This window comes from Calliopsis andreniformis, chromosome 9 (genome assembly GCF_051401765.1).
Source record: "Calliopsis andreniformis isolate RMS-2024a chromosome 9, iyCalAndr_principal, whole genome shotgun sequence".
NCBI lineage: Eukaryota > Metazoa > Arthropoda > Insecta > Hymenoptera > Andrenidae > Calliopsis > Calliopsis andreniformis.
This window is the reverse complement of record NC_135070.1, coordinates 15459741-15484961: the sequence shown is the minus strand read 5'-3', so window position 1 is coordinate 15484961 and position 25221 is coordinate 15459741. Positions and strand designations below refer to the sequence as shown.

The 25221-nt window shown below is 42.6% G+C and overlaps 1 protein-coding gene and 1 long non-coding RNA gene across 2 annotated transcripts in view; one reads left to right on the top strand and one right to left on the bottom strand.

The window, feature by feature from the left end:
* Positions 1 to 10180: 10180 nt before the first annotated feature.
* The window catches only part of LOC143183439 (uncharacterized), a 20501-nt gene continuing 5460 nt past the window's right edge, over positions 10181 to 25221 (top strand). Inside the window, exons 1-3 of the mRNA XM_076384965.1 lie at positions 10181 to 10213; positions 10257 to 10339; positions 10399 to 10754. Of these exons, the coding sequence (XP_076241080.1) occupies positions 10181 to 10213; positions 10257 to 10339; positions 10399 to 10738 (456 nt within the window). The 3' untranslated portion in view covers positions 10739 to 10754. The remainder of the gene's footprint in view (positions 10214 to 10256; positions 10340 to 10398; positions 10755 to 25221) is intronic.
* LOC143183267 (uncharacterized) overlaps positions 24217 to 25221 on the bottom strand; it is a 106965-nt gene continuing 105960 nt past the window's right edge. The window contains exon 3 of the long non-coding RNA XR_013002577.1: positions 24217 to 24708. This is a non-coding gene — a long non-coding RNA (uncharacterized LOC143183267). The remainder of the gene's footprint in view (positions 24709 to 25221) is intronic.

Here is a 25221-nt window from a genome sequence, read left to right as displayed (position 1 = left end):
GTAAGTGATAAGAATTGAAGTTAAATGTTACCGGAAACATTGCAAACATACAAATATCAGAATATTCATACTTTTTAATACAAATGTTAACAAACGTTCGTTTAATATTTATTAAGAATTTTAAAAGTATTAAAGAGACTGCTAAACAATTATAGCCATTTTTAAAAAATGCGTGGTGTTTCCTGATAAAGATGGTATGAGTAGTTTTGATAATCCTGGAATACATCATAAGTAACCAGATTACGAAATGTGTATAACTAATCGCAAGCTGAACATGTTACTGGTTTCACGAGTTCTCTGTATGTCTGACAGTGACGGAAATATTCCCTTTAATATATTTGTGTCATTAGCGATTCAGTTTATTCTGTAAAGTAGCTCGAGAAACCTTGAAACTAGTTATCCCGAAAGTTCAGATGAGGTCAAACCACTTGCGTTTACGTTGACACCGATAGAATTACTATAGTAAACTCCTGAAATTCGTTGAACTCATAGAACCAGTTCACATTATCTACCTTGTAGCTTTTTAATGAATAGGTTAAATAAACATTTTTACGAATTAGAAAAGTGATAATGATGTTTCTAAAATGTGGAAAATAAATGAAAAAATATGCAATTTTGAATGAACGTTTTGTATCATACGTTTTAACATGTTAAGTTAGACTAATAAGTCGTTATCATAAGGTATGTATAATTCATTCTTGACTAATATTCATGGGAAGTTATTTCTTTTAATGATATACTCAGTTATTATTTAAAATCATTGTTTAAGTGTGACTTGAAAATATGCACGCATTAATATACTTATAAAAACTCTACATAAATATGTTTAAAAATTGAAAAATAACCTTTAGTCTTTCCTTCACTTTCTTATTTAATCTCACTCATCATAATTTCACTATAACATAATTAATATAATTAGTCTTTGTTCTACATAGTAAGTATTACAATTAATAGACGATAATATTTTCAAGAATTTAAAGCTTGTTATTTAAAAGTACTTGATCATTCATAAGAAATGAATAAGCAATTTCATTTTCAAAGGAATGATACGACTAGTGGATATACAAGAATATTTTTTAAAAATATGAGTACTTACCGTTCTTTGTGCAAGTTGAAGGATATTTTTTCCACAAAAGTGTATCCAATTTAACGTTGAAACTTTGAAACGCAGTTTAGGACAGACGCAGAATGCTCATTATTCAGTAGACACAGGAAACTCAGCGGTGACTGTCCTGACAAAGTATGTCAAACAAATTCGTAAAGCGTCGTAAAACTCACTACCGAGCAACCTTGAATGCCTTCTTATCAATCACATAATTCAACCTTTGTTCTACAGCTGACCGCATGTTTCTTTATTGATGTACTTTGCTTTATTTACTCATTTGCTTTATTTATAGGTTTACAGACTTTTCTCGTTCGATAATCACTGAATTACCATTTTCAAGTTTATTCCGTGAAAAAAACATATACCGTTTGTCGGTAATTTACCATTATCCTTTTTATCACAGTCGAGTATACAGGATGGACTACCAAGCAATGCTGCTTCTTGTCCACGCTTTTGGGATTGCAAATTCTCATGATAAGTTAATAATTCTTAACACCTTTAACACCTTAAAATGTACTTTTATAAGACGCTTCTTGGCTATCGCGTCATACCACCGACTAGATAATAATAGACCTAATATCCCATGTATTTTTCTGTCCCTGATTTTTGGGGTGCTAGCACCCCATTATCATTTTAGTGTCACCACCAATATTACCGGCGAAGTCTCAAAGCTATTATCTGGTCGGTGCTTCTATGTACATTCTTCTTATCTGTGTCGATAATACAGTGCAAAGCATGGGTGAGACGTGGAACCGATTTATTTTATGCGATTTGTATTGGAGAATTTTTTGAAAAATCACTGTTTTTATTGTACCGTCTACATTTAATAATAAGATAGCTTCAAAGCTCTAAAGCCTCACAGGTACCACAAAGAATTAAGAAATTATAGAAGGTTCAAGTATCTACACAGGATGGAATATTCAAAGTTATACATATTGGCATGCTTGAAATCTTATCTGGTCTTCTTTTCTATTACATATTTTCAAAATTTTTGAAATTTTGTCTGTCTTTCCGTCTGAATGCAATATATAAAAGCAATTATCCCTCTTATATGTCTGCACTGTAGACGTTAAATGTGACACCACGTGGATTGCTGACCTTATTGTATCACATTACAACGCTTAAAAAATGATAGTCGATTGAAATGATTAAAATGATAGTGATTCGATAGTCACGCTTGATCAATTTAATATTTAAACAGCAAGAGCGTGTTTCACGTGGTACTTTATCAAGCGAGCACAGCGAGACCAACTTTATTGGCTACGACCAGCTCGTAAAACAGACATAACTCTGACACGACGTCGTCTTCACACTTCGTCTCCCATATCGCCAACAAATGAAACGAAAGGATTTTAACTCTTTAGCAGAGATTTTAACTCTTTAACCTACACTATTAGGGAATCAGTGGTGTTAAAATCTATTTCAGTAGTCAAATACTTCAAATTTTCCTTTTTCTTATCTCTATAAAACTCAAGTCTTACTAAAACTACTTATTCCACTTTCTCTGATAATACTTTTCTACATAACACCACGCAACGAAATAAAAATCAAATCCCTCCAATACCCCAACATCTCTCAAGACACCGAGTCTCTCCAAACCTCAAGTGCCCAATACGTCTCTCAACTGAATCTTTCCATTCGAAAATTAAAACTCATTCAACCCGTTCCTCGGGGCCCCGGGCCAGGCCCAAGGGCACATTGAAATCAAGTCCCAAGAAATTGATCGGCGCGCAGTGACAGCCCTGTTAAATGCATGAAAATAAATTGAAAGACTGGCCTCGGGCGGCCGATCGAGTATTGTCTCTGGCGTCTGGATGACTAGTTACCGAGTTATCCCGAATCGAACGCCTGAGGGGAGGGCGGGCTGGTAATAGCCCAGGCTGCTGCTCGGGGAACCGTAATTTCATAATAGAATAGCGATGTTAGTAATACCATCGCGATGCACCGGCGTAGGCAACCGGCCGATTGACTGGTCCGTGTGCAGTTCCCCGCGCGAGAGACCGACAGAGAGAGAGGAGCCCAATTTGCATCGCATTGTGTACTCGTTACGCCTTCGTCCGCGCCGCTACGCGTCTACGTGCGCGCGGCTGTACGCGCGCGGCGTCGCCGCGCATCGGCCATCCCGACGGCGAAACCGCCGCCGTTCCAGCAATCAGCGCCCTGGGAGAGCCGTGGAAACCGCGGAAACCCCTAACTCGATTATCGTTTCTGGCATCGTTATCGTTATTAGTCGCTCCATCGCCCGGATAACGGGCGTGAGCGGGCAACCTCGGCTCTCCATGTTGTTCCCCATTTTCCCCGATGCTTCGCTCGCTTTTTCTAGCCCCGCGGAACTCCTTTCACGTTCGGAGTTTTTATAGGGTATTGTGTTGCTTTTTTTCTGGGTTATATTCTTGGTGTTGGCAGAGGGAGAGTTTCTTGAGATAAGTGCTTCTTTATATCATTTTTATGCCTTTGTGGATATTAATGTCTCTTTCCATCTACTGATTTTATCTGAAAAAAGGTACTGGAGATTAAAATTAAGTTTCTTTTTAAAAGAAGTAAAAGTAGACCCACTACTCTGACTGAACTCTTCCTGACTCGACCTCCTCCCGCAGACCATCTTCCTCAAACTATCGACTTACACGTAATTCTGACGTGAGACGTGGCAGAAGAGGAAACTTATTTTCCTTCGTACCGATGCGTCTCGTAGAGCGTGCCAGCCCCGCGCCCGTGAAATATTTCATCCTCTCTCGATTTCATCCTCCGTCCTTCATCCCCTTCGCGATGCAGCGGCACGCTCACGGAATTCTTTGAAAAACTACTCTGCAAAATTGGAGCCGCGGGAGGAGCGAACGAAGCGGCCGAATGAATAATAAATATGGTTATCGTTTAGTTGATATTTTGAGGGGCGAGGACGGACAGAGGCCGGATCGAGGGATCGAGCAAGGGTGTTGGCGGGGTGAGATGGAAGTTGGGGGGTGAGCGAGGACGCGGGGAAGAAAAGGGGAGAGATCAAAGCGTCATTTCTTCAGGGGGCCCTGTAAGGATGTTTCCCTACATTTTTATGATCCTTCGCCGAGGCGCCTCGATCGTCAGCGAATCGTTTTATATGATCATTTGATAATATCATGTAGTGTTATGATCGACGATAGAGTGATGTGAAATGTGAGAAGATTAGAGTTGATAGTAAGAAATAATAAAGTTGGTTTAGTTTGCTTTGCTTGTGGAACTAAAAGTAAACAGTTGTGTAAAACTTCTGTCTACTAATATTGTTATTCGCGATTATTATTTATGTATATTTTGTGTATTTTAGTATCCAATAGTCTTTGAGAAGAGAAGGAGAGAAAGTAAATTCCGAAACAGAAAGTTTATTAACCAGATATAAGCTAAATAAGTAGATAAGTACATATTTGACTGTGTCTGGCTACGCGCGGTATGTTTCTACTTAGTCGTTTAATATCACATTGCAACCTTAATTTGAATCTAATGTTTCTTTTTTAAACATTTTCTATTAATAAGAAGACCAAACATTATTTTTTACATCAAAAGAAATTTCGTTGGTGTGTGTTAATAAGGTAGATTAAAACAGTACAATTTCGTGGTAGGAAGGCTCTTAAAGTCTATCACCGTCATTCTGGGAATAATTCAATCGGCGTTGGAGGACGGCGCAGTTTCATTTTCGAAATGAAGCCACGGAACGGCGTATTATGTTTAATCTTGGCTCGTTTCGTCTCAACTCTGAGATGTCTTGGAAAGCTCGTGTAGGATAACTCAGATTAACGAGTACATCAGTTTCATGAGAACATTTCCGAATCGTATAGTTCTATTCCTTTCACTTCTCTAATGTTTGCCAGAACTACAATTTACACTCATTTATAAATTTCATTTCATTTATCTAGATTTTATTTCAATCTGTTTTTGTAATTTTTTTTCATCATGATTTCTTTTTACTTATTTTTATTTTTTAACCACCCTAGTCGGTAGTTTTTAAATTTTTTAAAAACATTCTACTCCAGAATATCTGATAGTAGAACACTACAGATTCCAAATACACAGTGAATACAAAAATGAGACGATATCTTCTTGCCACAGAATCCACCTATCTTTGATGCAAACAATTTTTAAACGCGTTCTACATCCCTTCGGGTGTCAATCTGTGTCAGAAATGTCAGGGCAGCGTTCTCCGTGCTTTTTCTTTAATTCCACCTCTCCAGTGTTCCATTGCACCCTCCGAGACGCCCTCGTTGATCCTCTTCGCCTCCCGCGTTCCCTCTGTGTCCAAGTCCCCGAGGATGAAGGGATCAGAGGAGAAAGAGATATGGATTGACACTCGAATTCCTCCAGTAAAGGATCCCCCGCTCGCCTGGTCATTTTTCTTATCCACCACACACCAGAAGCCGTGCTCCAACAAACTAGATTCATCAAATTTGACATCGACCGTTCATTCACGGCCGCTTGATTCCTGTTTCCTTTGGACTTTGATTGGTGTGGAAGCGGATTCAGAAAGCTGTCTTATAACATTTTGGTTCTTCTGGGTAATTTAGCATTGTTCTTATTCAGTGAACATGGAATTTTTGTTGAAAAGTAGAATAATAGAAAATAATTCCAGGCTTTATAAAAATTATGTTCCTTTTCTTTCCTGTAATATTTATTTAAATAGAAATATATTTTAGTAAATTAGACAGGGTAAAAAAATGGGGCACTTTTTATCAATTGATTTTTAATATTTGGAAACGTTAGAAAGGAGATTATCGCGGACAGATAGGAGACTGAGGAGAAGAATATCCAGTTTTCCTTCGACCTGCCAACTTTCTTGGGTGTTTGATACAGTGACGCGAGAAACACTGCGCCAAATCATCTGTTCTCCCAAATTCACCCCCCAGGTGCCGGCGGGAACCTTAAGTCTCGAGCTGTCTGTCCGCTGTCACTCAGAAGCGGTACTACCGCATTATGAGTTGACCCTGCGTGGCTTTTCACCCCCCTTGGAGCAGGGTGTTTACGCTTAATCACATTTTCGAGAGAGCAATTTATTAAAAAGACTGCCTTCATTGACAAACTTGCCTTCGTTATACCCCCATGCTTGCTCTCAATTTTGTAGAGTCTACTTTATGATTCTGAATCATCTATATTTTGCGAATTTGATTAATTCTGGGAATATTTATGTTCAAAATTTTCTGTAATTTCTAACTTTTATGGTCTATATTTACTCTCAAGAGAGTAAAACTTATATCAAACCAGATGATTCAACAGAACTTTCACAATACACTTACGAAAAGCCACCTCGTCGCAAGACATCCCAAGCAAAGAAAGGGTGTAAAAAATACAAATTCCCACGATCGTGCTATCGCTATCGCGAATAAACCGCGGGACAAAGAGGTTCGCCGTAGAAGTGGATGGTAAAAAGGTTGACCCGGCATAAGGGATTGTTGCGCCCGAGCGGAAGCGGTGGGGTCGCGGGGGTGGATGGGAAAATAAAAGGAAGGAGCAACAAAGCAGTCGAAGCTGGAAGTCGATCCGCCGCGTAGCAAGAAAGAGTTCCATCCCCCTCGTCCTTCCAAGTGGAAGCTTCCAGCATCGCCACTGGCAGCATAACTACGAACCATCACCACCACCACCGCCGCCGCCACCTTCTGCCCTTCTTCGCTCTCTTTCTCCCCGCCGCCCCTGGTCGCTGTTCCACAGCGGAGGCTGGCTGACGTTCCCGCAGGAGGAACATGGCTCCCAGGCAGGATCCATCCTTCCAGCTTCCTCTCAGCCGCCCCAGCCTCGGCCCGTATTCTCTGACACCCCCACCCCTGGCCGCCTGGTTGGTCCCTCGTTGCATTTTAAATCAAAGCCCCGGAGGTAACGCAATCACCAGGCATCACGACGCTTCCACAATTTTCTACTTTAAGCTACTTTATGTATTAGTACCCCTCCCGCGGCCGTCTGTCTCTCTTCGTCCCCCAGCCACCCCCCGATCCGCGGCAACCCTCTCCCCTTGTCTACCCTGCCCGCTCATCTGGTCTAGCCGTCTCCTACAGGCAGCCAAGGCGAGCAGCAGCCACCGTTGCTACATTAGCCCCCGCCACCCCCAGTTTGACTCAGTCTTTTACACTCCGACGGATCCTCTCGCGCCCCCGTCAAACGCCCCCCGTTGCCACCCCGTCTTCCACCGTCCTCCGACTGCGGCGTAACGAGGTTATTTTATTAAACAACCTCCGCCTCTTGCCGACGCTGCTGGAATCCTAGGTGAACCGCTCGGAAACTGAGGACAAGCGGGGATAACGGAACCGGGGGAGGTGGGACGATGCACTGGCTGTTTCTGTGCACTGTGGACGTGTTTTGGGTCGGTGGTGGTTTCGATTCGCTGGGAGACGATTGAGTGGATAATGGGGCAAGGTGTGGTGGTGTCTGTTGAAGGTGCTGGGAGGTATTAGGTGAATATTTGAGGTGGAGTTTTAGGGGAGATTGGGGATGATAGCTGGAGTGAGGAGGAAAGTAATAGAATAGTGTGATGTTAGTTTTTGAGGTAATAATTGGTTTCAGTGATGTCTTTAATTCTTTCTCATGGATAGTAAGGAAAAATTGGGGATAAATAAGTGGAGTTTTGGAGATGGACAGGGGATGAGATTCTGGACAACTTGTACGCGCTGTAGGTGTTCTGTACGTGGCATGTAGTTCGCAAGCGTGGCGTGGTGTAATCTAGTCACCGCGAAACACGATTATTCTCGTAACTTGGTATTCTTGCTCTTTCCCTCTCTGTTTCCCTATCCCTATGTTTCTTCCTTCCATCTTCTTTGGATGTTACCCCCTTTTCCTTTCTTTTCTGTTCTCTTTACACACTTTCACGTAGTATTCTTCTTTACCTTCAGTCCTATTTCTCCCTTTTTTATTAACAATATTTTTTCTTCGTACAGAATTTTACTTTTAACCCTCTCCGCATTTTTAGAAATTTCTCACTTTCTCCCTTTTACTCCTCTATTTTATTGTGACTTTCTCATATTGTCTCATCGATCCCACCATCTTCGTTCGCTTCAAATTTTCTTCCAGTTATTTATCTTTTCCTTCCTGTGCTTTTATCAACATTTCTGTCACCTCGTAGTATTTTTCTATCGTGTCGATTTATCCACGCTCCCAGGCATCGGAAATCCAGCTATCCCCCGAAGGTTGGAAGAATCAAATGGAAAGAGAATATATGGACACGGATAAGTGCGTACTCGACGTTACTGTTCGACTCGAAACCGTCATCGAAGGAGATTCGACGTTTTTGCGAGCAATATCCGAGGTCTCAAGTTCACCGTAAAGTGCGATCTCGATAGGGGGATGAAATTGGAGCCGATCAAACCCAGGAAAATTGCGGAAAAATCGAGACGCCTGATTCCCTCTATCAGATTTCACCTATATCCCTTCCTTCTTCTCATTATCATTTTGATTCGCTGTTATACCTTTGCACAGAATAATTTTACTTCCTTCTAATGTCTAACAAAAATATTACGGTACTGTGATGAGAAAGGTTACTCCAAATAATTGTCTCATAACAAGCCGAAAGATGGAATACTCTTCCACTGATACATTGATATTATTTTCTTAAAATATAAATTTTGATTCACTACTTTTTAAAATAGTAAATTTGTATATTGGGAACATATGTTACACTTACCATCAGTTCCAAATTCTATATCTCAAAAAGAAATTCTAAATATCTGGTAAAATGAACACCAGAGTCCTTTATAGAGCATACCAAAAAATGTCAAACTTCTTCACATCTAAGAGGATTACAAAATATCAGTTCAAGTATATACCTCTAAAACACTCGAAAAGCATCGCCCATCACCAGCAAAGAACCTCCATCCCCCAAAAACGTTGTCACTTAAAAACCGCTGAAAGCTCCGCATTGTCATTCGCCTCGCGCTGTTCACAGATCCCAGCGAGCGTTCCAGCCAGCGTCGTCGAAAATGGGAAAGGAAACAAGAAACCGGTGGAAGTCGGGACAGCGGCGAGGAAACAAATGCTATTTGTATTACTACAAGTGCGTCTGGTTGCGGGACGAATCGGGGGTGTGCAACCGCCAAAGCCTCTGCGTCTGTCCTCGGTCGAAACGCGAGCCAGATAGACAGCGTCCGAGAAACGCCCTGGAGGAAGAAGCGCCGCGAGGACGAGCGGGCTCAGGAAGGGCGCGAGAAGAGAAAAAAGGAGGCCGATACATAGTAAGGAGGGATGGAAAGGGGGTGGCGGAGAGGGCGACGGGGTGGGCGAGGGGGGAGCGTAACTCGAGGTGGAGCGTTGGTAGCTGATACACACGAGAATCACTATGGACGAGGGGTAAACACGATTTACACCATGACGACTATTGCCTCTCCTCTCGTTCAAAGGGCTACGCGGAGCTCAGGCGAGGGTGAGTTACAACACAGGGAGACACTCCGCACAGAAGCAGGGATGTTTGTCGTACGCGTTATTTGGCCAATAAAACCACGTGGTGGCTCCACCACCCCCGCGCCAGTCGTCGACCAGAAGCGAGCTGCCTGTTTAGCAGGACAGAGAACAGTGATCGTAGACCACGCCTCGCGAGTCGTCCGACGCCTGCGTGGTTCCGCCTATCGAGCACGCTTTCCTCGGCTGTCTAGCCGCGACACTGAACGCGACACACAATCCAGCTGGGACCCTCTTGGACGGCTCGGACGCGATTCTCTCGGTTTTTCGACCTCCACGATCCGGTGCCGCGATTGCTGATTGTTTTCGAGGTGATCCAGGGTGGACGTCGTCGCTGGTACACTCTGCAGCTGGACATCCTGTGAGGGTCCCCAGGACTGACGGTGAAGGACTCGCTGGAAGAGGATTCATAGATCAGGTGGTTGAGCACTGAACGTGTTAGTGATTGGTACTTTGGGACTAGGATTCAAGGTTGTGGTGATGGGGATAGGTGTCTTGGGTTGAAGTAGATGACTAAAAGAATTCCTCTGTGATTAATGGCATTTGAAGCTTGATTGCTTTAAGTATAGAAGCTAGAGACTGCACTGTCTTCGGACCAGAGGTGATTAGAGGCTTAGTTATCAAGAAAGAAGATTCACCTCGATACACAATAATTCACTATGGAGCAACCTCATAGACTGAATGGTGAACCAAAGCTACACTGTACCTTTGCCTGTCGTCTTAATCAAAATCTACTAATTACTGACAATACCACGAGGGACTTCTAACTACCTTAAAGGACTTAGTGAGTCATCAAGCCTGTACTAGAAGTTGCAAGGTCAGTGCATCTAGACACAGGAAGTGTCCCATGACAACACTGTCGCTAGTCAAACCTAATACTACTGTGCCAAAATTGGTAGCTGCTTTAGAAGACCTAGAACTCTCATAGACCATCCAGTGTCAGTGACGATCACAGAAGCCCTGCCAATTGTGTTCTTATTGAAGTCAGTGTCAGTGATCGAAGACAGTTCGCGTGGAATTGCAGTCAATTTGAGGTGGATCGCGGAGACAGCGATTAATTCGATCGGACAGAGGGTTCGGAAGGTCGACGGTGATCCGCGAGGCTGCGGAGGAAATCGGGAAAGTGTTGTTCAGTCACGAGTCCAGGATTCTCACCCCCGGAGGCGGTGCCATTTCACCCGGGGGCGCGGGGCCGCCCGCGAGCCCTTCTTCGGGACACTATCATCCACCCACGCATAGTCCACCACTGGTCAAGGTAAGTGATCCTTCTTTAGAATGTGTAGGTCGTATTTTGACCAGGAACAGTGGTCTCTGAATAGTCGCAATTGAGTCTGGTATGTTCAAGTAGAGCTGAGGATGTGTTTTCTGGATTGCAGCTTTCATGCGACATCAATGAATTTACTGTAGTTGATAGTAGTAGTAAATAATTGTAGATGATGTGTAGTATATTGTGAAAGAGTTCTGAGAAATAAGAAAGAGCTATGACAAATTTAAGAGATGGTCTGTGTATGAAAGTTTGTTCTACTTGTTTCTTATATCACTGAAAGCAAGTCTTCTGGAAGTATACTGATCACTGTTCCTGGTCTAGATTTAAGTATTAGTATTCTGATGATTGTCCTTCATTTAGGATTTCAATTCTTATTGCTTTTGGTCTAGACTGATATGATTTATGTGTTATCTACAATTGAGAAGACAGTGATACCTGTCAGGAGATTGACGTAGGCTTCATTTGTATGCAGCTGATAGGGTTTTAAATTCTGCACAAATTGTTCGATCATTCTGTTGAATGAATTAATTCAGGAAGGGATTCCTTTAAGTGTAACTGGTTTGAGCCAACTTAATTCACCGGTTTGAACCTGCTATAATAGCATTTGGCTATTTTTTCAATTATGTTTGATAGGGTGCTTGAGAAAATTGGATAATATTCGGAAGAATCAAGTGTTTCAATCGTTTCGGTACAATTGCAAGGGCAGGGATTGTTAATTCTGTGTGTTACGTATACGGTTTAATATGCTAGTAAATTACGAACTTCAGTTTGCAGTTTCAGAAGACTGTTCTCCATATCGCATTTAGATTAGAGCCGAGCGGATACCAAGCGTGCTATCCGACGGACTGCAATGTGGTTTCAGATGTCATGTCTCAGAAAAAGTAAGAATATCAGTCTGGGTACAAAAATGTAGAGGATTTAAGTTTTCAACAATATGCAAAAGATACTATATTTTATCATTGATTTAACTTTGTTCCATAACTGTACCATATTTTTACTCCAATTTATTTCCATGACTAGAATCGACTACAATGAAAATGAAAGTTAATGCAACAAAATTAATAAAACTTCACGCAGCTTAATTGTACTTCATAATCACGAAACTGATGCACGTGGACTAATAACCACAAAATCCAAGAGTACCTCGCTATTCGGAAGAAAACATATCCAAAACGTGCACAAGTATCAAGACCCAATTCTATCGCCCACGGGTTCACTAAACAACACCTAACGTTTTCACCCAAGAATTCAATATTTCAAGAACTAAATTAATCATCTCTTAAATAACACTCTCAATCACATCACTTTGACAATTCACTTGAAGCTGAATTTTAAAATACATAATTTCTAGCATCCTACATTTTTCTACTTTCTCTTCTACTGAGTTAATCATTTTACCATCTCAGCGACTCCCATCATAAACTCTGAAATGTTGAACCATGTTTCCAAGAGCAATAGATTCACGCTGTTCACTTTCTCCATCGTTTCCCCGTCCGTCAGGGATCCCTGTCCCCTTCTGCTTCCGGAATCAAAGACAGCGTCGGTATTCATCGCGACGCGCGCAATGCGATACCGTCCTCGGGAAAGCTGCTGCTCTTTATGGTCACGTAATAACCGACCGCCCGTTGAGGGGATTTTCGCGGGAGCGGAACGAGGAGAGGAGGTTGACGAAGATGGGTATAAGGACGGCTGTCCGAGCTCGTTTTCGTCAGCCACCGCCGTGAATTCCTCGGGGGACTGGAGCGGCAGCTGTCTGCGGCTGAAGCTTCCGCTGGAAAAGCTCGTCGAAACTTAAGGCGGTATGATTTTTACCGAATGATACTCGGCCAGCTTTGCGTCTGTCTTTCGCTCGTCATGCAACGATCCGCGGGCCGAACCGATTTAGGGGTTACCTCGGTGAATTGATTTGTTTGGTGGCCTGATGATAGTGGGATGAATCGTGGAATATGGTATACAGGGTGTCTCAAACGAAAATCGTTTTCTAAAGTTGAAGGCTTCATCTGGTCGAGAGTGTAATTATCTATGAGTTATATATTTCTATTTCTTGGGAAATTGACATTCAGTAGTTTGAACCCCGATTCTGCATTAGATACTTGTGTTTTATTGTATTCTCTTTTTTAAGGAAAATTTGTTTAGCTATTTCCTTCTTCACAAAAATATACAATTAGGAAACTTAGGTCCTTCTGATCTGTGACTACAGATATTTATATTGATTTTGTTAAATTTTTTCGAAATGAAAAAAGAAATCAACATTTCTAAGAAATCTAAGTGATTCTAAGGTACAGAACTCAGCGTGAAGGGCCTCTGCGGCCCTGCGAGAGTTCTCGCACACGCGCTCGACACGTTCGCACTGATTAAGCTTAATTCACTCGACCGACGAGAAGCGCAAGCATCCAGAAGACGTTCCAGAAAAAGGGCCCAACCGCGACCGAGCTGCCGGCTCGCGCTGTCTGCCGTCCAATCCTACCAACTTAACCTCATTAATAAATTAATTAGATATTATTGTGTTGGCAGCCAGGGCGGCAGCTGCGGGCCGTCCCCTCTTCCCCTTCTACATCTTCGTCTTTCTCCATCCCCTGGGCCCGCAGATGATCGCTCGGGACGTCGCTATATACGTACAAATGGGGGGTCAAGACCTGTGACGTCACTTCTTGCGACGATCGCGCGGATCCAGTCGCGAGTTGCCACCACGTTTTTCCATCTTTCGAACAACTGAGACAGTCGTCATTTTTGTTTAAATAATTGCAGTAATGTTTGTGGCCTGTGGATGTCGTGGCTGATGAGGCACGTTGAATTTTGGGCAATGACAGCTTTAGGGAATGGTAGTTGATGAGATGAGGGAGATAGTCTTTGTGACTAGGATGAAATTATATAGTATCGTAAGTTTATGAATTGTTAAAGAGGATTGAGAATTTTGATTTGGGTTCTTTGGTAGTTACTGGACATATGGGTTTGTCAGATGATTGATTTATTCTCTTAACCGAGAAGAATCTTATTACTCTGAGATGAAAAAATTGAAGTACATAATGAGTATCTCTCATCCTCAGTTTTCTGTAATATACAAAAATTACTGTTTCTAATTAAAAATTAAAAATCACAAAAAACCAAGTTCAAACTAAGAGTACCAAGAAAAAATTAATAATTTCAATATCATCGAACCAGTCCATAAATTTATCGATTGCGCTAAAAAAATCGATCTGAAGAGTCAATTAGGCTTCGAACCAACATCGGTTCGCTGATGGAACCGGAAGTAGGTAGAGGACTCTGGGCGTAGAAGGGACAAGATCTTCCGGATGGAGAATCCTAGTGAAGGAGCCCGCGGCGGTGCTCATTACGGGGTAGCATGGCGACTGGTAATGACAAAAAGCACATGCAGCATTATCATTGCGGAGTGTATGGCATTAAGCTGTAGGGGGCCAGGATTAGGATGTCGGCCATTACCGCGCGTCACTGACCGTTTATTCTACGCCGTGCACGGTGTGGTGACTTCCTCTAGACGCGTATGTATGCCTACATAACCAGAGGATGAGGACACTCGCGAGGTCGTGGAATCTCGACGAATCTGATTCACCTTTCGATCTTCCGATGAATTTCAATTTCGCGGGTTCCTTTCGAACAGAGATTAACTCTACTCTAAACTAACAATTGCATGTAAATTTTAATACTTCATTGAATGATTTTGAGTTCTATTTGTGAGGGTATTAATATAGGTTGTCATATTTTTAAAGTGCTTGAAATGAATGAGTTGATTATGAATTCTGAAGTGGACACTTATGTGATCGTTTCATGTAGGTACTTTGTATGTACTTTGATGTTTGAGGAAATAAAATTTACTGAAAGTGGTACTCAGAGGAACAGAAGCCTAACCCAGACCTAATTCAAGCGTTAGTCATCTTAAGGGCTCTACAACTTGTTAAAGAATTTAGTTCCTTCGAATTTCAGAACGTGTAGGTCTAGGGTATTCAATCTAGGATATTCAATGGAATATTAATTTAAATTTCTCTGAATCAAGTATTTCATAAATTATAAAGGCATGATGAATTTGTTCTGGCTTCAAATTTATTACGACTTCAAACGAAATTTACATTATCATTAATAAGTTTCCTAATTGAAACAAATACATCTATCGATACGTTTTTATATTACAATTTCCTTCTTCCCGGGTTACCAAGAGGATTATCCTCAAAGACTGGCTAGTATTAATTAACCCGAGTTCGTATCATTCATCGAAATTCTGTGTTAAATCGTTCATTATATCCGTATCAATCGATCGTATTAATTTCCACCGTTGCCTATAGGATTTATCGACAAAGAGGTGGTTGTTTAACTGTATTACCTTCAATCTACGTAGCCTCTGGAGGAAAAGCTCCAAGTACTTTCTCATTAGCCAATTAATGATTACATTCCGATTGCATTCCTTTTTCGTTATCGTTAAACGTTTTCAGAGGAATTGCTGGTCACGATAACCTCGTCGAGGATTTATTAACATTATTAATGAGGAATGGATCCACCGATACTTCAAAATCAGAACTACCACACTAGCCTAAAGCAAAATTCCCTAGACGCCGATCGAATCTCGGCAAACAGTTGCTTAGAGCGATCGAAAAGAATAGAGATAGGCAAGTGTTTTAACAAGTTTCAAAGACACTGAATCTCTAGTGAAGTAGGTCGCTCAAGTATCTCGAGTTTATTCGGTAAACCGCAAGCAGTTATAACCGACCGTCAGCTGTCCTTTTTTAATCGATGCCAGCGATGAGAGCTACTTTAATCTAATTTCGAGTGCATTTCAGTTCGGCGAGCGAGGCATTTACAATCAGGGCGCTGCTAAAAAATAAACGATTCTGGAGTAGCGTTTAATTATTTTCGAGCGGAAAGTACACAGCCGGGTGGCGGGGATTTAAATTGGATTTAAATATATCGACGTCGGTGTTGAACGAAGCACTTGCAGAGAGTGCAACCAGGGCTCTCTGATTTTATTACGAGTTGGTCGATTTGTTTGCGAGTGCTTTCGACGCTCGATTTGAAAAATGTTCAACGTTGGTGAAATTTAAGAAAAAATAGTGGAAGGAGAGAAAAACTAGAAAACTATGTAGAGAGAGATAGAGTAGAGGGGGGGGGAGAAGTGGCTAGTTTGCATGAAAATGAAATCAGTTTGGCATGGACGACAATTGAGCGACGCGCTTAGGAAGCCTGATGCGTTTAATGCGCTTGAAGCAAAGCGGATAGTTCGCTCTAAATTGCGCTTAAGTAACTTAAATTTAATTTAATTTCGCATTGGTTCATTGGTGTCTCCGTTGGCAATATTTAATTCAATACGGGCGTAACATTGTATTATGGGTACTTGCGCGACATTTCAAGTGGCCGAAGGAGAATTAGATAAAAATATCGCTGCTAGGATGTTAATGGATCTAAACGAAGATGATTGGAGAATTTTGTTTCACGATGGAAATATTTTTTATCGTCAGATAATTCTAATTCATTCCTACAAAAATAATCATTCTGACCCAGCATACCGGATTGCATTATTTAATAATGGAGATTGATACTTGTTCCAAGTGTTTAAGTAGAAACACACTGTGCGCAATCAGACATTAAATAGCATCAAACTTAGTGCCTCAAATGTATGAAATGAAACTTCCAAAAGACCTCAGACATATCATTGGCTACAAGATATTAACCTAGCACGTGTAATAATACCTAACAATATTTTCAACAGTCGATTATAGAAACTCATCGCCATATTAAACAGCATCCTTATAAGATTAGGCGTTCGATCGGTTGAGTGTTCGCAAAAGACTTTCGTGACCGATGTATCTGGTCGAGAATGAAATTGACTCTTAATTGCAGTGGCGCCACGCGAGCATGAATAATTGGCGGCATCAGGGACGAATTCGACGACGGATAATGCAGCAATCCCCGAATCGGGGCGTATCATTTATTCAGCGGCCCATAGCCGACGGTGGCCGAAGCTGTGGATTTGCAAATCGTATTAACCCGAGCGCGAGAAAAAAGATCACCCCTTGGACCCCCCTCCAAGAGGGGGCAGATCAAAGCGCCGCGATTTTCATTTGCTCGTAACACGCGCTGGAGACCTACTGCGATTTTTCCCCGCAATTGCTGACTTAACCCTCCGACAAGGCTGCTGACACTTTTTTTCTGCGTTTCTGGACATCTGCGAGTTTTAGAGATTTGTTGCGAATTTTTTTTTCTGAGGGTGAGAAGTGGAAAAATATTTTTAAGGTTGACGAAGTTTAAGAAAAAATTTGGTTTTTTTGGTATTTTTGAGATTAGATAAGGGGGCCAGTTTGTACCTAGTGATTATTTGTTCTGATAAATCTGTAACTTGTTACAGAGAACCAATTTCTGACCGGTCGAATTGCGTTCTAATCATCTCCCTCATTTATGCATGTTATCAGCTATATTTATTATTGATTCCTCTGAATGTGTATTAATACCTTAGTTTATGGAATCTAAATTACCGCAATATTTGCGGCCGTTCTGTTATGCGTTCTCTATAATTGTACATGTGTATTATTCGTGAGGCCTGCTACTCCATTCGCCCACAATTGCGAGATTTATCATCTGAATCTAATACCGCTAAATTTCCGCAACAATTTCCATAATTCTCCCACAAATGAAAATTGATCGCCACTCAAATCTCAATTCCATTAAACACTTTCCACCACGTTCAAAAAAGCTCAATCGAGTCCCTCTCCCCCAAAAAAACCATCAAACCTCTCCTCTCGGTCGCCCCCGCACCATCCGCGAACACCTACAACCCCATAACGCGGAGCACCGTCGTAAAACGAAAGACTTTATCCTCCGAGCGGCACGTCAGAAATTAAGTGCTCCAACCCACCCCCGCGGACGCATGCAAACCGGTAATCCAGTGAACGACGAAAACGCTTCTTTCCTACGAACGCTGCAACAGCCTGGTCTCGGCGGGGGGTGCAAAGGGGCGAGGGAGCACGTTTACACAGGCAAATGCACACACATGTGCGCGGTCGAGGGGGGGCGGTTGGAGGGTATAGACACGCCCCCGCTTCGTAGAGGTGCACGAGGCAGGAAACGTTAAGGGAAGAGAGCTCCTGGAAAAAAGGAGCCGAGGCAAAGGAGAGAGGAAAGAAAGGTGGATCGAGAGCGCTCCTTATATCGGTACCCCCCGAGGCACCCTCCCTCCCCCCCCTCCCCCCTCACGCCACGTTCCCTCGCTCGCCCTGCCTCACTTTCAGCCCCGAGGCTCCTGTTTTACGCTTTTCGACTTTTTCAAGATTTATCCCTGCCGCTTCCTCGCTAAATCGCTTTCCGGGCGAAATTTACGGTCGGGCAATAATACAGGAGCGGCGCTCCAGAGAGGGCGCGGGGGTGGAAAGGCCTCAGAGGGCGGAGAGGAAGCTCCACCCGGTCGAGTAACAGCCAGGGAGGCCACATACATTCCCGGCACGTTCCCGGTTTCTTCTTTACCTGACTGACTGCTTCCACCTCTTCCTCGAGCACTCTCTTTACGATCGCCCACCCCCGCGTGGCGCGCCTCGGAAACCCTGGACCGTTTCCTAGCCGTCGGCGATTTACATTGTGCATTCGACGCCTCGGTGGAAATCATTGTTCTTCGGTGATTCGGGGGGTCCTTGATAGAGTCGATAAAGACGGAGCTTGGTTTCTTGGGGGATGCCTGGGGAATTGGCGGCCAGTTGGTCGTGGAAGGTACGATAGCGCTTGCGGTGGGTTTTTGAGGTAACTTGAGGGGAATTGATTAGGGTTCTTCTGTGTATGAAATTGAGTGTAGAGATTTATTTGTAGTTATGTCGATTTTGTGGTGGTACTAGTTCTGCACAGTTGAAGTTTTATTTTGGAGACTCAGTTTGGTTAGAATTATTAAGTTTAGGAGATGTTATTTAAACAAGAGGAAGGTATGCTGGTATTTTCAAGCGTGCTATTCAAAAATGAGAGAATTTTTTATTCGAAATTTTATGTAGATAATAATTATTTTATTGCCACTTGGATATAGGTTGTGGGAATTATTTAATGGTGGTAAAGAATTTAGGGAAATTGTTTTCAGGAGGGACTAGACTAGGGAAGATTCGTCGATCATACAGTGAGGGTAAGCTGGTGGTGGAAATTTGGCTTATTCCCCTCTATAGCTCATTATGCCACGTTTACAAGCTATCCCCACTGCACAGCTTCCGTTGAGCGAGCTCACTCGGCTTCATCGAGCTTGCATAGTCGCTTCGAAATGGGTCATCACTAATCTCTGGCGATTTCTGTGGCGAGTAAATAGCGCTACTGAAATCATAAGAAAATTAGGTTCTAAATCTCGTTCAAATTCCCATATGTGCTTTCCTTGATCCATAATCAAGTTTATTAATTCTATAAGTGAGGCCGAGGTTCTCAATAACTAAGAACATTTAATAATTATTAGAAATCGCGAATTCATTACATTTTAGTCCCAATGGAAGTACTGATTTTTATTACATAAAGAATTGAGGAAAAGTCTATATTAAATCTTCATAAATAAGGCAGAGATTCTTTACAGCAATACAAATAATTCTTGAAGTGTTAAATGCTCGAAATTAATATACTTATAAATATGTTAAAATCTCTACAAAATCAGTTCACGAACTGGTTCACATGATCAGAATTCACAGAAGTACTGGTCACCTATGATCGTAGGACATTCTCTCATCTATTATTTATCAAAATATCCAGGAACAGGGCTCAGAGGCACAGTGGACCTATAAACGATATAAATGATGTTCTAACCTGCGAACGAGACCACCAAGTGTGCCCAGTGGTCACTCGTCGGCACGTGACCAACGAAACTCGAGTCAGGATTTCGCTTTCATCGAATTCAGTAGATACCGAAATAGAAATTGATGAACTCTTGCAACCCTCCCCTAATCCCCAATAATCTTTCTCTAAAAATAGACAATGTCCCATTTTATTACCTGTTCTATATCAAAATAAGATCCCAGAAGTGTAAGTAACAGAAGCTTCAGAAAAATCACCCTTCTCCAGCATCTCAGCGAAGAGGGAAGGGTTACAAGGGGATGAATAGCTCTATTCGAAGGATTGGATAGCGTTGGTCTAGGGGGCGCGACATATTGGGCGAAATTGGCGTATATCATACTGGGGAAGCAATTGGAATATAGCGGATTCAGATCCACCGTCCCAGCCGACTCGTGCTTGGTTCTGTTGGAAATGGTGCCCTCGGGGCGAGACTGGGTAGCGAAACCTTCGACTGCGCATCCCCTATCTCTCTTCCCTCGCAGCCTCCGGCTCCACCACTCGATCCTGCCACTTCCATCCAACCCTCCCCCTGCCGCCAGCTTCCCACCACCCTCGCCACGGCCGTGCTGCGATATTATATCGCTCGGAAGCCTATCTACTTGCAAGTTCTCCACCGTCTTGGAACGAACTTCAAATTAGATACAGCTACGAGCACAATGGCGCGCTGTGCAAATACGATAGCGTAATTTCGTATTCTCTTTGCCGTAATCGACTGAGACGTACGATTTGCGGACGATTCGAGTGTGTTTGTCGATTAGACGAGCGGTTCCTCCGCGGATCGTCTAGCCGCGATATTGCTTTCGATGCTGGAATACTTGATTGTTGATGATTGATGAGCCTTCTGAGCAGCTGATGGAATTATTTTTCTTGGGTTATTGAGAGGGAGAATAAACTCGTACAATTACTTATTGGTGTGTGGTAATAAAGAGTAAGGAAGATTTTAGAATATGAGGTGTTATAAAATGGAGGAATGTTGAGAATTTAGAACTAGGATTTTTTTTTACTACCTCTGTAATTGTGGAATTGATAGTGATTAGAGTCAATACTATCCTTGCAATTAGTCTTAGCATCCCAATTGATAACTGCTTTCCCGAATATTCTATTTTCATCATCGAACTAAATAAAACCTCATCACTGAACAGTACCATAGTCCCAGTGCCCTAATCTGAACCAGGTAACCGCATTAAACTTGAAAAAATCGATTTCCCGCGCACTGAAGCGGCCCTTCCGTGGCATCCAAAGGGAATCCAAAGGGAAACCAAGGGGCACTTCCGATCGTACCTTCGGCCCCTTGGCGGCCCTTAAACAGAGACGTTGCTCGAGGCAGCCAGTCGGTTTGTAGCCGTCTCTACTTCGCGACTATGTAACCGGAGAATCAATACGATCCTCCTCCTCGTTCGGTGCGCCAATTGAGCTCGTTGAATCTGTGCCCCGAGCCACGCGGTTACGTATGCCCGATTCGAACACAGCCAAAGCGTCCCTCGTGTCCGTGCACGGGGGGCCGCGTGTACGCACACGCGAGCGGAATTTCACGCAGACAGAGCCAGCCGACGATCCACTTGCGATCGATGAACGCAGCGGAGACGCACGGAGAGACGTACGCGTACCGCAGCCACCAAACAAACTCATCCGTGTAATTGGCAAATTGACAGATTAATTCAATCACAGCCAATGCTTCTTCGTCCCGGGCTCTCGTTCTCGTTTGGGTTCCCGTTAATCTATACTGCTCCATCGATGAGGATCTATCGCGGATCGTTCCTATTGGGCCCGTCCCTCCATTCTCTTTGTCCCTTGTTTAACAGGACGCGAGGATCTAGGTTTTTGGGGATGTTTCAGTAAAAGGCTTGTGTTCTTGAAGTTATTGCACTTTTTTAGAACGTAGAAAATTTACATTTTTTATTCTGATGAGTTTCTTATGGAGAAGTAAAAAGGTATTGAATGTTTAACAGTAGGGATTTGAAGGGTTCTTTGTAGTTTTTAAAAAAGAGTTAAATTTTTCATGACTACCTACAAGTTTTGAATAGTAAAAGAAAATTCAATTTTATGTGTAATAGTAGTTTAGGTCTAGTAACAATCTAGGTAATTTTTTTTAATTCACATTATCTTGTTTGAGTAGTTTCTTCGACCAGTAGGCGTTCATTCTCTTTTAGATCATTTTACTATTGTTTGAAAAATACTATCACAACCTCACAATTTTCCACAACTTCTATCTTTCCCTCTCCCCAAGAATTACTAAGCTTCTCACTCTCCCAGCAAAACACATCATCCCAACAATCGATGGGTTAATAACCGAAGTGTCGCTCGCCGCGCCTCCTTTTCGCCCAGCTCGCCGAGCAGCGGAATAATCGAGGCGTCGGCCCTGAAAGCGGTGCGCGACAGCCAGAATAAATCAAATGTAAATGGATAAGCGGGAAATAAACCGAAAACCACCGAGCGGCCAGCGGATCGAAAGGGAAGAAGGGGAACGGTCGGGTATGATCGAGCGTCACCCTTTTCGCGCAGGGTGGTCGGTTGCGCGACAAAATGGGGTGGTTGAGCGCAAAAAACCCACCGACGGAAAAGGGGGGCCAAAAAAAAAAAATAAATAACAACGAAGAGCAAGACAGAAGGGTGGGACGAGTGGCTGAAGGCAGAGGAGAGAGAGCAGGAGAGGACAGGAAGGGGTGAGAGCGTGAGAGGGGTACAGGAAGTAGTATAGATGCTCGACGAAGTGTACACATCGGGAAGGGCGTGTGCAATGCGGTGGAATCGAGTGGAGGCTAAAGTCAAATGGAGTTCGCTGTCGGTGTGAAGAGACAAGAGGAAGATGAGTGGTGTTGAATCAAGTGTTTATTACCCCCCGGTCTCCTAACCCTCGATCACTGCGCTTCTCCCTCTTTCTGCTCGTCCTCTTCTTCGCTTCTGTCAGCTTCTGTTTGAGGGACTGTTTAGGAAAATATTTGCCTGATCAAAAGACACTCTCGAATTTTTTTATGGAAACTAGAGGAACTCATACCAAAAAAAGACCCTTCTGAATTTTTGACTTTTTCTAGGAGAGCGAAGAAATATTTGTTCAATGTTACTAATAAAAAAATTGAACAGAATCAGAACAAATCACCCTCTTCCCCAGACTTCACTGTCAGAATTAACTTAGCAGAAAACAGAGAGCAGAGATTCTTCCCTGGAACCAATGTGTAATCATTACCCCCTTTACACCCCCGTATTTCCACTTCAATTAATTCCTCCAGCTCAGGATTCATACTGGTAATTTTGGTTTGCTCCCGGTTATGGTTCAGTGAAGCATACAAACTCCATTCAAAGGGGACGCGTGCCTCAAAATGCCGTGACTTCTGGTTCCTTGACACTTCTTTACGATCTATTTATCTTCTACCCCCATTCGTTCTCCCTCAATTAATGGCACGTACAGCACCCGTCTATCCAGCAGAAAAGAAGTATCCCACGCTATTCCGTTCCGGTCGACGGGCTAGAAGAGGTTCCGTTTCCGAATACCATTCCATTCAGCATGCATTGATGGCCCTTAAATGCTTGTCCTGCCCTTTGGTGCATTGCCATTGTCGCGGCCAGTAATCTCTGAATGGGGTCGTGAAAGGAGCATCTTGATTATTTCGTAATAAATGTCCAAGCATGCGTCGACTGACCTTTCCAACGAAATTCAATCGAGCGTTATCGTCTGTATCATATATTTACATTTATGCTAATCCTGTGTGATTATAGTGACATTCTAAAATATAGTTAACATTCTTAAATGTTAGAAGTCACCAAGAAATTGTCATGTTAACAATTTTTACAATTCTTAATAGTAAATCTACACATCTGGATGCCTCATAAATTTATTTTCCTAAAGATAGAAATAATTTCCAGGAGACTTTCCTGCCTCGATATTCTCATCGATCCCCAAGTGCATCGGTTGATGAATTATCCCCAGAAAAACAGCATCCATCATTCTTAAATCCCATGCAAGCAGTAAAACTTGTCCAATATCGTGTGACGAATCATTATTCCACCCCCAGAAAGGTAACACGAAGGCCGATGTAGCTGAATACTTAACCGCATAATTCGATCAGGAGGAAAGATCGAGCGACCAGTTTAATAATGATCCCCGTTCTGCGGCCGTAATTTCGGGTAGTTTGGTCGTGAGCTTACGATGCGGGGGATGGTTGAGCGTACACGAGTAAAGAGGTTAGGGCACGGGGGAGCAATACCATATGCAAAATTAACCTCCATTAAATGCGTTAACTCGGCGACGAGCATGCTCCGATGCGCTTAACCAAAGTACATTATACCGTACTCGATGCGGTCTATAGACTGAGCCGCACGCTGCTCTGCTCAGTGTTAACGAATAAAACAATCCGAAAAGTTCACGCGAATACATTCCTCACTAACTTTGTCACAATACTGCTTTGAGACTTCATGCTGCAATAATGGAAACAAAAATTATTAGACTCAATCGCTTAGTAATTCATTTATTAATATTTCAAAAAATTGTTCTTGGGTGCTTAAGTGGTTTTAGGAGGTATAAGTTAGGGGTAGTAACAAGTGAGTGCAGTTTATTCTTCTTTTAGCTCTGTATTTTCAGTTTCATCTTAAATGGTATATCTATAAATTTTTAATAGGGATTTGGAGCACCTTCAAATGATAGAATTTCTTTAAGTAGACATTCAAGGCAGTGATTGACAATTAAATGACAGGCTGTCTTTGTTTTAGCGCCTGAAGTACCACCCACATTACAAATTAATGCACAAGATTGGATTTTTAAATTATGAATGCGAATTCTGATAGTAGATAACTTTTATTTTTGTATGACTATTTTCCTCGTTTCGAGGCTGAAAAATCATCTATTAACACCCCTTACATGGCGCGGCATTTAATTGGCAGTTGCGATAGCTGGAGCAAAGTGGCCTTACGCCGCGCATATTTACCCACAGTTCGTTTCGTCCTCGATTTCTTTTCAACGAGACGACAATGCGCGCTCTTAACCCGTTAACCGTCTATGCCGTAATATTATTGAAGGAGCCGATCTACAATTGTATTGTGCGCGACACGATATTACGTTCTGGGGCACGCTCTTCTCTCTTGACCCGTGCCAATCGAAACACTGCCTCGGGTATGCCACTGGTCCGCTTCTCGATGCCAATTCGTTCGATATCAATGGATTCTGAAAGAAATAGAAATAATTACATATACACTTTCGATCAGGAATTATTCACTTACTAATTTATATTCTCTTGAAGTCACAGACCATGGTAAAATTCTTCCACAATTTTTTTCATAGTCCTATGTAAACTCCCATTTCTACTAATCCATAATATTCTGAATCACCTCCCACACAACAAACGAGTAAATTCGTTGTTCATCATCCCGACTACTTATTTCTGTAAGTAGTTTCTCATGAAAAATGCATTCTCTACTATCTATCCTTATCTTTAACCAGAATCGTCCATTTGGTTCTTGCGAAGCCATCCCATCAAGGGCTAAAAATTCTCCCACGTTAATGTCTCAACTAATTTCGCAACGGGCGTCGGGCAGAAACGAAAGGCGAATTAAAGTCCCGAGCAGAGACGCCGGCAGAAATAGAAACAGCAAACAGCTGTTACGTTTCGCGATAAATGCGATTAACCGAGCACGCAAGAAGCTTCCTTTCCATGCCCTTCGGCCCTTGGCGCTTCCA